Raw genomic sequence first — 14,053 nt, forward strand, 5'->3', positions numbered from 1 at the left:
ATATATATATATATATATACATATACTAAAAAATTAAAGCTCCTCTCTCCATAAAAGTTGTAGACGGTTTTATAAGACCGGTATTCATAGTCGGTTCTTATTTTAAGACCGTCTTCAGTAATGTCTTAAATCTCTAATGCGGTCTTCTGATTGGTTCATAAAACTGTACTTAAGACGGTCTTAAACATAAGATCTGACTATGAATACCGGCCTAAAATCACAAATAATAGGAAATCGCGAGTATTTTCCGTTTCTCTGAAAAACACCTCACTGGTCATCATCACTACGTGTATAATTTTATCTATCTCTTCGACTGCTCTCAATCAATGTAACATCTCTTATATGAATATATATGAAGAAGGCTCAATCGTAGGACCGAAACGTGTTATATATATGATTTTTAATCAATTATAGAATATTATATTATGCATATTTTTCATTTGTTTTTTCATGTTTTAAAATATTTTATTTTTATTTGACTCTTATGTGCCCTGTATACTCTCGATATTATTTTTTAAATTAAGAGTCCTTCGTTCTTGTAAAAACTTATTTAATAGGAAACTGACCAATCCTAGTTGAGTATTCTTCTAATATTTGACTGTAATTGATCAGTTTCCTACGACTTAAGACTTCACGCGACCGTTCACAACTTCTATGTAGACGAGCCTTTAGACATTTTGTAGGTGTTAAAAATAGTCAAATACTTTATTTTTACACCTTTATAGCTTTTCCTCTTGGATGCACTATCGCCCCACTAGTGCAACACTTAGCAGTGTATCGTGTTTCCATGACTGGTGATAAGCGAACTCATTCGGTGTATCGTGTTTCCGTAGCTACGATGTAGTGCAAATTTTATGCACGAAGTGGGATTTTGCTATACCGTCTCAAAGGGACGATGTAGAGCCAGGGTGACATTTAAAATTTGAAAATGGAAGTCAAACGAGAACAGGGTTTTAACGCAATAATGATGTAGTGTACATCATGGTGTGCACCACTCTAGTGTAGTGTAGCTAAGTGTAGCACTTACACGCAATTGGTGCGAAGCTGCACCTAGTGTATCCCAAGAGAAAACGCTATTAGTTTAGAAGATCCCAAAAATTTGCCGTGATACGACATTTTCGGAAGGTGATCCCGATTGATCATGGCTCGATTGGACACCACCAATCACAGCGACCGGTGCTTAGGAGCTTTGTAGTCTCAAGCGCTGTGAGTGGCTCGTGTCCAATTGAGCCGTGTCCAACTGGGTGCCACCCCATTTTCGGGACCACATTCGTAATCAGCGCATCAAACTCTACCAGAAACAACTTCGTTTACTTGTTTGAGGCCAAAAAGGGTTGAATTTTTGTCGACTAGTGTAATAAGTTAACGCGGAGTCTCGCTTGATGCCTGTGTGCATTTCTTATGAATTTCTGCAAAAAAACCTGGCATCAACCGGTCATTTATCTCGTCATTAGGCTGACGTCAGAGAGATAGAAGCAGGCTATTAGACTAACTCGCAGGTATTACTAATCGCGCGATTCTTGTCGCGCCAAATCGTGCAATCGAATTGTGGCCGCGAAGGTCTCGACGTCGCGTCCGTTTCCATACTTTCCCTGACTCTGACGTACATTATTACTAACACCGACACGTTTGCGCGCCGCAGTTTCCGTTCTTTCGCGATCACCGAAGATGAAAAATCATCGACGCTCGCTGTCGACGAACGTGAAAAAAAAACACATTGGCGAGACACAATAGCCGAGAATAGCGTTACAGCGTACGCGTTTATTTCCTCTTTCTTCTTTTTTTAGTCCTTTTTGTTTTAAAAAAATTCCGTGAACTATGCGTGTTTACTCAAAGAGCAACATAACGGATCGTTAGGAGTGCTTTTACGTGTCATTAGCGCACTTATTCGCATTATGTCGTTACAGCCAGAATTGCGTACGTCGCGTACGAGTAGCAAGCCACGTAAATACAAATATATTCACACGTAATGCCCTGCACTTTAAACAATCTATTGTTTTCTGTTGTTACTGTTGTTACCGTTTTCTGTTCCTGCACTAGACTGTTCTAGAACTCTCTTTCTCGCTTTAAATAAATATCAAACGTATTTCTATCTCACTTTAAGTTTCAAAAGTGTACACTAGTTCAGCCACAGAAAACAGACCTTACAAATCGTGTCAAAATTTAGGATGGAATTATTTACAGTAATTATACAATTTAGATTTCGCGTCATACAAAAACATTTGAAGATCAAAAATACAATATCGTAGACAAAACATATCTTTTATATAAAATATAAAGTTTTAAGTAATTAGATTTTATTAAATGGTTTAAAGATAAGTAGGGGTAGGGTGGTCGATCAAAACATCTTAAAAAATTTTATATAATTATATTTATATATTATGTTAAAATTAAATGCTTAGGTAAGCTATTCTTTTTGAGATAAAGAAATGTAAAAATCATAAATTATTTTAAGATTTCTATAAGGCATCTGAGCAATACTATTTAGAACCTTTTGCAGAACAAAATTTAAAAAAAACTATATCTGAGATGCTATGGCCATTCTTATCCACTTAAAGGTTAAAATATATACTATATAGTATATATTTTTATATGTATAATGTATATAATATATAACATAAATTATAAATAAAATTCTATAATTTCGTAATATAAATTATAAATAAAATTCTGTGTAATCAGATGGAAATTAACGACTGCTTAAGGTAGATTTAAGTAAAATTATCGTATCCTTTCTATGTTTCTTTATTTATCTTGGAATCATTAAACTGTCTATCTCGATATAGATAGCGAATTAAAAAAATCTCTCTAATTAAAAAAAAAGATTCTAAATGATTGAAAAAAGGCTGAAGAATAACTCTAAACTAGGCAATACACAGTCCATTATGTAATAAATAATTTATGTCTATATAATAGCATCGTGTTAGTATAATTCATAAAAACGCGCTGACCAAGCTCTCATAATGGAAAAATATATATAGCAAATCGCAAGCCGTGAATCATCGATTCTACGTATTCCGGGTAATTCGAATGTTTACGGTATATTTGTTCGTGCGAATAATTTTTACCGCGCAAGAGAATAGTCTCTGCGGAATACCGGTAGTCGTGAGTAGAATAAAATTTGCTCGGATTACCGTAAGAAAAGAAGTTTAAAGATACAATCGACGAAACCGCAGACGTAAATTACGGTCCTTGAATTATTAAAAAGAAAAATAATTGGAAAAGGAAGAGAGAGGTGTTTATGGAAATGCAGCTTGCATAAGCATAATGAAAAAACAAAGTAATATTTAAAACTATGAAACCTGTTATCGTAGACGCTCTTCAAGCTTCTGTGATGAAAAGTTTCTTCTCCTATTGAATCAACGTCACGTGCGTCACTATAAGGGGACTATGTGTATCGTTGCGCATTTACAGCACGCTCTATTATTCTTTATCGAAGTTAGAATGTGCGTTCATAATTTTATCGAAAAAAACCGTTTATTCCACATTGTGATCTAAGAGTATCACGTGATAGGAATCATATAATCTTTTGTTTAAATTTTCTTCATTGCAATCTGTCATTAATCGACAAGTAGGCGATCGCACTTTAGCCATTTCACGTTTTGTGTTAAGCAAATATGTAGTGATAAGAGAGGAGATACAAGACTATATAAGATAAATTATCATTCGACGACTTTTGTTAAGTGTTACATATTCATTCTGTGATTTATATACAAACCATATCTGCACAAAATTGTGAATCTTCAACGAGTTACGATAACGAGTAGGATAACATGTTTAAAGTTAATAAAATAATAAAGCATGAAAGAAATATTTAAATATATGTCAAAATAATTCATGCACAAAAAATGATGAAAATCATGAAAACTATATTCGCGCAAATCTGCGAATTTGAAGCGAGTTACGTAGGTAAGACAACTTATTTAAAGTGCTAAATAATAAAGCATGAAAGAAATATTTAAATATATGTCAAAATAATTTACGCACAAAAAATGATGAATATCGTGAAAATCATATTCGCACAAAATTATGAATTTGAAGCGAGTTACGTAAATAAGATTTGACTTAACGCCGAGACACTACCGTGTCTCCTGATATTTATAACACGTTCAAACAACCACGTGCCAAATAATAAAGCGTGAAACAATTATCTCAATATTATCGAAATAATTTACGTGCAAAGATTATAAAAATCATGAAAGCTATATTCGTGCAAAATTGTGAATTTTAAACGAGTTATGTAGATAAATAATTTATTACATGTTCAAATAATCATGTAAATAATGGTAAGATAAAAGAAATATTCAAATACATGTTAAAATAGTTTGTAAGCAAAAAATTACGCTGCTTTAAAAGTAGTAGTAATATTTTAAGTAGTAACATTCTCGTGTAAAAAGAAGCACGTAATTCTTCTGTCAAACGTTTATTATAATATTGTATAAAGAATGAGTTGTTATTATACAATTCATTTAACGATAAAATTTGCTTTGCAGTAGATCATTATTTAAATATTTTTTTTAAATTCAATTTTGCAACAGAATTATAATATTATTACTATAATTTTTCAATTAATTCCAAATTAATCAGTACAGCCTCTTCAAATGCTAAAGCGCGAAAGCGTGACGATGCTTTCAATGTCCACCTACCTTTCATCATGCTTGGTTCTACTCTGTATTATTTCTGAACATGTCATTTTTATATCATTCACTGAGTTCACACATATATTGCTTTCTTTTGTCTTTTTATAACTTTAATTTTCTTAAATTTTCTTTATTTTGTATATTATTATTGCTCTAATTTCTTTGTTCTTAAAGGACACAGCCCTAAAACGATAACAAACACTATCTATTTACCTTTCTTCAACCGTAAGGTCCTCTAATTCCGGCACGCGGCACCAGTGCTCCTCCGGCACGAGAGTGATGAATATTTGTGAGAAATATACCCAGGCGACGAAGAAGGCAAACGGTATCATCAGCACAAACAGAATCCTCTGATAGGTGCCGAATTCACCTACATGCGGCAGCAGGTCGTCGAAGTCCATGTCTTTGGGCTGCTCCTGGTCATCCTGGTCGTCGTCGCTCTTGCGACCCTTGACGGTGGAAAGTCCGTCGGACGAGGCCGAGGTCGACAGACCCCCATCGGGGCTCGCGTCTTGCGGGGACAGGTCCCCGGAAACCCCGGCGGACGCCGGAAACTTCTCCTGCGGCGGCATGTCGCTGTCGACCGAGACCTCCGAAGTTCCGCGGGAGAAAATAGGAGGTAACAGTTTCTTCGTGCTACGAATCGGATCCAGCCTTCGGGATGCTGCGCCACGCGCGCACAATTAAGACGCCTGATCCGCGCGGCGCGGCAAAACGAAATACTTAATATTAAACAGAAGCACTTATATATTAAGAAACTCCTCCCCAGCTTCCGCTCGGTGACAGAGCGAGAAAACTCTCTGTTCTACGTCCCGAAGAACATGCCGGAGAATGACTCGTTATCACCACGCGCTACCACCTCGAGCACTTTCGATCGCGATAACCGAACCGGCGAAGCTGATCGGCTCGTTAGACGGTCGTTTGATTAAACGTGCACATCGTGAGAGTGTATCGCGAGACCTCGGAAGAATCGAGGCTAATCCGAGGACGTGCAGTAGATTAAAAAAAAAAAAGGAGGCGAGGAAATCCTGAGACGAGAGACAACGACTGGAACGATCTGTTGCGTTCGTAGCTGGCTATATAGGCATCGACCGTGGGGTATATCCCCTCTCTCTTTCTCTCTCTTTCTCTCTCTCTCTCTTTGCTGCTGCTGTTACTGAACACAATTCAATGTTCTCCAAGTGTGGCATTGAACGCACCACGGATCATATCGATCGCCCTCGTCCATTGCTGCTGTAGCTACTGCTGCTGCCGATGTTGATGCTCGAACCACCGGAGTTGGCCTCTTCTCTTTTCTAGTATCGCGCACGTCCCATACAACGTGGACAAGCGGTGGATATTTTGGGATATTGATTGAACATCCCGGCTAACGTGCGATGTCTACTTAGAAATATATAATAAAACACTACATAAGGATACTGTAAATTAATCGCACGGGGTGTCGTGATAATCTTCCTCTTTGTCGGTATATCATCGTTTTCGTTAAGTTGCAGGTTTTTCTATTCTGAGAAGAATAGAGTACGTATTATGTAACATAAAACAATACATACAATATGGGACAAGCAAAGCTCCGAAAATTAATGATCCAAATAGTATGTCATCCAGATAATCAAATCTGAGAGACAGATTCTGCAAAATATCTACTACCGATTTATCGATAGAATGTTAACAGAAATATAACAAGATGTACTAATTCATTTGACGAATTGACTGTAGACATCGGGAAGAATTTATCGTTACGAAACATTTAATTTAAATGGCACATTCCATTTTAAATTACAAAATAATAAATTTTAATCGATTTCTGCTGACAATTTGCTGACATATTATTATGTTGACAAGTTCCGTCGACATATATTTAATGTAGATGCAGTTGGTCTCAATCTACTGCGATATTTTATTTGAATCGGCTGGCAAATTGCTAGCACAATTAATAATATTGTTAATTTTTTTGCCTATTGGATATAACACAGAAATGATTTGCGAAGTATGTAATAATTATGCATAATAATAATTATACAAATTCCACGCGGGCAAAAAATAGTTGCATAAATTACAATGCAAAGAAGATGACGATGTAAGATTCATGATAAAAGACATCATTGTTAATGAGTTTATTTGAAAATCTGGTTTTATGCAATAAGATATCACAATTACGATTTAATGCGATAATTTAGTGATTGAATTATTATTCTCAATCTTGTATTTTTCCGATTTCTCGATCTGTTTGCCGGTGAAGAATGTGCAGAATGATACAAATTTGCAAAAAAGTAAAGAGAAATATAAACGTCACTTCTATACAAAACAAATATTAAATCACTCCTCGTAACGTGAGTCCGTAAATTCTACTTGATAAAGATATGATCTGTAAGATCCACTGTCATGTAGGATTCTATTCGCGTATAAACGTATACATTTCAGGTATATGTACACCTTTGTACTAGGGAACACTTATTATTTCCGCTTGCTTCAAGAAATATAAAACAATTGACCCGATGAGTCAGAGATACATAGCGTTCGCAGAATTCTTGTTGTTAAGATATTAATTGCAGCATTTATCTGATCAAATCGAAATTTTATTTCGTTTTAATACAGTTTCCTATAATATTTTTATACTTTATATAATTTTTTATATACATTATATATATATATATATATATACACATTGTTTTTTATGTACATTTTCAGAGTCACGAAAAATTTTCCATTTAAGTCCTTAATGACAATCTTGAAAGCAATCTAAAAAATACGCAAAATAGTCTTATCTGCATAATTGTCGCGATATCTTTCGAGAGGATCGTGTAGCATTAATTATTTATCATGGAATCGTAATGTCCATAATTAGGTTGAAAGGAGAGGGTAATCATTATAATATGAGATTGCTTTTGAAATATATGTGAAACAAAAATTATAATAAATTATAATAGATAAAACGAAATTAAACCAATATTATACAAAAAAACGTGTAAAATGATGTCTTATATCAATGATGATAAATTTTTACTCTTTAATTTATTATTCACTTATTTATCACAATTTACGATATTTTTAGCAAAAAATGCTGAAAATATGCGTAACTTATACCGAACAATTGTCATATGATCAAATTTCTTCATTTTTTGTGCTGCCATGTGAGCGATTTACATATAATTATCTAGTAATATTATAACATAGTTGATGTAAAAAAACTGTAAAAAATAATAAAAAATCTGTGATAAAAAATTCTTTACAGCTTCCAACTCTTATTATAATCAGATGTGTCAAAAATAGACCGCTAATTTTATATCTTCGAAAAAAACGAGACATGTGTATGGCATTTGCAACAATTATGAGTGCAATCTAAAAATATAAATGTAACGGCAGCTACCAATTAAGGGAATTCTAAAATGAAGCTTGAACTCCGAGAGAGAGAGATTGCTGTTTTACCAATAAAATGTGACACATCGACATATCTTTATATACTATCACATCAATATCTCACATACATATACATAAACTTTTTTAGAATAATAGCGTCTTAACTAGACGTCTACATCTAGTTCTAAGAACTTTACATTGTCTATTCGTGTAAACTACTAGTCTGTGGTCACAATTTCGTACAGATTTAGAATTCCATTAAAGAAATGGCGTGTTTATAACAGTAATTTATTAACACGTTAACCGCCAATTAATGGTCATCTAACGCCTAATTTTTTAGTGACATCCTGTGATGATTATTAGTAACCGATGCTATTCAAATTTTTTTTAAAAACGCTTGTAAAAAGAAATACTATTTAAAGGAATCTAAAGTCGTTTTACAGACTAAACGCAATAATTTTTGTATAACATTTTTTTTCCTCTTTCTTAGATTCGAAAATTCTTTTCCAGGATTAAAGTATACGCATTAATATTGTATGTGTTTGTGAGGTGGAGTTTATGCAGAGGACGAAAAAAATTGTTTAAATTGATCTACTTTATCATTTCTTAATCCTATATGGCATTGGAGCTGTTAATATCGTAACATTTGCTTGATATAAAAAGCTTTACAATAATCTATATTACGAAATTATGGTCCACAAACTAGTAATTTACACGAACAAATAACGTAGAGTTCATAGAATTAATCTTAAATTTCTAATTGTTTGACGCTATTGTTCTAAAAAATTTATGTATACGTATGAGAGATATAGATGTAATAGTACATAAAGATATGTCGATGTGTCGCATTTTATCAGTAAAAACAGCGATCTCGTTGGAAGTCTGACTTCACTTTAGGATTCCTTACTTAATTTACTACTTATTTATCTTGTAATTATTAACGGTGTTTTCAGTAAAAAAAATGCTGTAAATGTGCGTAACTTACGTCGTAAATTATATACAGTTATATCATCATAATACGATTAAATTTTATTTTTATTTCGCGCTGTTATGTGAGCTAGTTATGTTCAATTATAACATTACAATACAGAGCGCTGATAAAAAAATCGTAAAAAAAACTTATAAAAAACCCGTGATAAAAAATTCTTTGCGATCGAGATCTTGTAGGCATCAATCTTCAGAAGCATCAAGAACAGACTGTTAAATTTTACATCCTCAAAAAAAGTACGAGACATACATATGTACGACATATGCAACAATTATGAATGCAATCTAAAAACATAAAAATATATAATAAATAAGTTACCAATTAAAGCAACATCATGTTCATAACAGTAATTTATTAACATGTAAACCGCCGTGATTATTATCTAACGCCTGAATCAGTTTGATGATCAATGGTAACGGCGCTATTGAAAAGAAAAAACGCTTGTAAAAAGAAATACCATTTAATATAATCGTTTGAATGACACAAACAACTAGATAACAATGTAAAGTAAAAAGTACAAATTGTAAGATGTAATATAAAGTCATACTATCCATGGGAATAAAGTCTTAATTATATCATTATTTCATCTTTAAACATTTTAAACATTTATGTAATAATAAAAATGTCACTGTAACAGTAAATTACACAAAAATTTTTCGGCAACGTGTTAAAGTTATTTGCCATTGACGGAAAATAAAATTTGAATGCGAAGTATGTATAATGTCCTCCTTCGTCGATTAATTCCATCCGCGTATTAATAACGATTGTACACAATTGCATGAAATAAATGAATTAAATGGAACCCTGCAGGTATTATTTACATATTTTATACATAATCGATTCTAATCGATATGACTACGTTCTTCCGCATATATAATTTATCTTGTTCATCAGGAAACGTTTTGCAGTCAGGGAACATCATTTTCGCGTATGCATTTTGCGCAGTAAGTGCGCAGTTCTAACTACCCCCAAATGCAATTCTGAGAATTTTTATTAATATAGTAGCAACAGTATACAATTTAACTGACATATCCATTTGGCGCTGATCTTTTGTTACGATGTACTTGAACTGATCTAACAATAATGGAGAATAATACTATAGGATATCATTGGCTGTTGTGAATTCGAGATTATCTGCATGCAATTCTACAAACTGAATATATTAAAACATTCTCTGTTTGTATCTTTACAAGCCATTGCCATCAAATGTGTAATGACATTTCGTTGTTCTTGACAAGAGATTTTACAATAAGAGCTTCCATGTGGAATAACTTAATGCAAATTGTCTTCATGACGCGTCTTACTCGCGATCGACTCTGCAATAAATCTGTTCGACAACACGAGTCATTAGATCGGATAATAAATGGAAAAGGAGATTTTAAATATGCTTAAGCCTTGACGCAAGTCAACGCGAAGGTTTTCTATTTCTCGTAATGCAATATTTATAAAATATCGGACAAATTGTACACTAGAGGATGAAGATAACTCGAAGTATAAACTACGAACTTTAAAATTATGCATTTATGCGATAGGTGGATTTTCATAAATGTGGAATTAAACTTTCATCCCAAAACTGTTGATTTTCAGATTCATCCAGTACTCTTCTAAAATAAAAGTTGAATGAAGTTAATAATTATATAATTTACTTGGAAATATGTACAATTATAATGACAATTAAAATCACAAGTATTACACAGTAGTTTATTAATTTCAATAATTATAAATACCAATAAGAAATACTGTTTCAAATTTGCTAATATTATATCGTTACAAATTAATAAATTCTTAGCACTTTAAGAATTTGTTCAACACTAAATAATCTCATCTAAATTATATCTAATGAACAATGTTTTCTTATAACATGGAAGAAATTCAAGGAGATAGACATTTGTACTATTCATTGTTGAAAATTCAAGAATTTATATCTCTTTTGTATAATATCCCTGTTATATAGATTAATTCACTAACTAAAACCCAACAAAAGTGTAAATAATCATGTTTATTAATGAATTGTAATATAATCAATTGTAATGTCTTATTCGCCCAGCGTATAATATGATTCCCTGAAAAATTAATTGTGTATATTACTAAATCTTATTAATACCGTAAGAGAGTTTCATCATTTAGATGAAACAAAATAAAAGTAACAAAATTTATTATAAAAGAAAAAAAGACGAATTCTTAAAACTTTGAAAATTTAGAAAATTGATTTTTTAATATTTATTATATATATTTATTATTTACCTATAATTATATACTAATCTCCGTTTTTTCCTATAAATTATTGTCGCCACTACCGAAATTCCTATTAATGTAGTAGTTATGATAACTGCAACTAAACAAAAATATTATTAAGATCTTAAAAATCTATATTTTTGTTAAAAGAATCATTTATTTAGTAATTATTAAAGGAGATACTTACTGAACATTTTATATGTAGATATTGATACATCTTTCGATTGTGTCCTAAGGCACTTTGTTATGTGAGATAAAGTACCATTAACCATGGGACATTTCAAATTGAGTATTTCACAGAACAAGGGAAACAGATCTGTATTGTTAAAAGGCTCTAATTTACATCTTGGCATAAAAGCAGGTCCATTCGCAAAGAAGAATGGATGCATCTCTTTAGCTTCATTATTATAACCATGCAGCCCAAATTCTGTCCGATTATCCACTAAATAGGAACAATGACTCAACGTAAAAATTATATGTATATCTATATAATAATAAATATATAGACAATATAAAATTACCCGTGATATTAAATTTCTGTTTATAAAATTCTATAGCATCATAAAGGTTTTGAAATGCATATCCAACTTCAGCTATGACAAAAATGGGTCCCACACGAGTATTATTGCCATAATGATACTTCTTCGGGATATCTTCTCTTCTATAAACTTTGAACGTTCTCGTTTGGTCTGCGGCAAACTTCAAATTCTGATAAATAATCTCTTCTTTTCCTAAAAGTATTTAAAGGAAAAGATGTAGCAAAATAGAAATAATTTTATGCAAATCATATTGTGAAGCAACCTTACCAGGATGTGGAAAAATATGTAATCCCGGAGAAGTTCCCACAAATGTATAATCAGTAACGTTGATGTAATTTGTCAAATTTATTATTCTTTCCATCGTAACCGATGCCATACCATGATCGCTTAAGTGAATCACGTTAAGAGCATCTGTCAAGCCGTAATGATCAATTTTATTATGCATATATTTGGTAATATTATCTAATTTTTGGAGAATTTCATTAAATTCAGGACTGTTTATTCCTATGGCATGACCATGGTAATCTGGGTCCTCAATATACAATATTCCTAAGTTTATTGGATTTGTAGGATGTACAAACCACGATAATAATTCATCAATACGCTTCTCCCACGGAATCGTATCATTAAAAGCCTAAAAAAATTATTAACATAATTGATACACCTTCTTAGAATCTAAATATGTTATTCCATATATTAATCCAATACACACTTGTGCGAAAGTAGGCGACGTTCCTTGATATTCAAACACAGAGCCCGGCCACATCATTGTGCCACTACGTCTGCCATTTTTTTCATTAACCGTCTGAAATAATGTGTTTATGAAATATAAAACATACCTGACATATATCCAAAATATAATTATCATCCTGTTACATACCCAAATAGGTAAAATATTGTTATTGTAATGATACAGCTCGTATGAATACTTGGTAGTATTATTTTTGCTAGAATCAAAAAATTCATTATCTACAACCCCATGTGTTTCCGCATAAAATCCTGTTGCCATCGTGTGATGATTTGGGAAAGTCTTAGTGACAAAAATGTTTATCATGTAGTCAGTGGAAGTACCCTGCGCCTTTAACTGGCTCATGAACGGTGTCAGCTTTCTCTCGAAGTAATCATATCTATACAAAAGAAAATAAAACAAAATGAAATGAAGGTGTATCTTTGTTTTGTTTATTTTTTCAAACTTTAACATATTTATGTCGCTGATAGAGCAGACTACCATATGTTAAATTATATGCTATCCAATACAAAATATAGAAAATTATGAATCAATATATAGTGTATTAATAAATATGATAGCTGATATAGAACAAATAAATATAACACTTTTGGTTGTCCTGTAAAATCTTAAATGAAAAGAAGTTTTGCTGAAAAATGTAACTAGATACAAATTTATAATACTTTTGAGATTTCCACTTTCTATATAGAAGCTATGTTTCGCGGCTTATCTCTATGTCCATATTATACATTCTTGAAATATCAAAACATTCCAACATTGAACGTGCGGACACGGAGATAATGCATGAAACACAGTTTCTATATACATATAGATTAAAGTAATACACATAGATAAAAGTAATTACATGGACTACTTAAATATTTATATTAGACACTCAAGCTTGCAACATCAAAATTGCAACATTATCATACTCGAGTATTCTACATAATTATTTTGGCAGTCCGGCATAATTATTATCAGATCTGTGTCTGGCTTAATTTTTATATACTTCAGTAAAAGCTATTTTTTCCACGTAACAATAATTTTTGTGAATCTTATGCATTTCGTTTTTATGATACCGTGAATATCCTCGTACCTGAACGCATCGTAGGAGACGATGAGTAGTTTTGGAACATCTGGCATGGGAATCGCCCAGGCGTTCAGCAGGAAGAGAAACAGCGAAACAAATGGGGCTGCAGAGATCATGGTGACGCAACCACGGCGATCCTCGGGAACATGGAAAGGTGCGAATTATCGTCCCATAATCGTGAAAATGATCACGAAGGCACCGCTCATGGTTGCATTTATAACCTGTTGGATATATCGGTCGACCGGACGACGCCGAGCCACACCGAGCCAACAGCCAACTGTGCAGTGTGCTCCAATTTTCGCAAGCAGCGTGAACTGGCGTGAACTGCGTGAAACTGGTTGCTTCCACCGCCGCATAGCGGACCGTCTCATGACTAAAAAAATCTGTTCTCCTAGCTGCACCGTCTTACATCTATTGCACTATTGTGCAGTCAATTGTGCACTTAAAACGAGATGGCGAGCCAATGTTAAGCCGGCG

At 32.9% G+C, this 14,053-nt stretch overlaps 2 protein-coding genes across 3 annotated transcripts in view; both read right to left on the reverse strand.

The window, feature by feature from the left end:
* The window catches only part of LOC108763661 (organic cation transporter protein), a 19,590-nt gene extending 13,689 nt beyond the window's left edge, over positions 1-5,901 (reverse strand). For both annotated transcript variants that reach the window (XM_018511497.1, XM_018511496.1), the window contains exon 1: positions 4,854-5,901. In XM_018511497.1, coding sequence (XP_018366999.1) covers positions 4,854-5,212 — 359 coding nt within the window. In that variant the 5' untranslated portion in view covers positions 5,213-5,901. The remainder of the gene's footprint in view (positions 1-4,853) is intronic.
* A 5,068-nt stretch (positions 5,902-10,969) lies between these two features.
* On the reverse strand, positions 10,970-13,920 carry LOC108763654 (ectonucleotide pyrophosphatase/phosphodiesterase family member 5). The gene is made up of 8 exons (XM_018511487.1): positions 13,583-13,920; positions 12,640-12,886; positions 12,472-12,564; positions 12,027-12,393; positions 11,742-11,951; positions 11,408-11,662; positions 11,230-11,320; positions 10,970-11,048 (listed from the first exon to the last, which is right to left on the reverse strand). Exons 1-8 carry the CDS (start codon positions 13,690-13,692, stop codon positions 11,021-11,023), a joined length of 1,401 nt encoding a protein of 466 aa, XP_018366989.1. The 5' UTR covers positions 13,693-13,920; the 3' UTR covers positions 10,970-11,020.
* Positions 13,921-14,053: the final 133 nt, after the last annotated feature.

The sequence above is a fragment of the Trachymyrmex cornetzi genome, unplaced genomic scaffold (genome assembly GCF_001594075.2).
Source record: "Trachymyrmex cornetzi isolate Tcor2-1 unplaced genomic scaffold, Tcor1.1 scaffold372, whole genome shotgun sequence".
Taxonomy (NCBI): domain Eukaryota; kingdom Metazoa; phylum Arthropoda; class Insecta; order Hymenoptera; family Formicidae; genus Trachymyrmex; species Trachymyrmex cornetzi.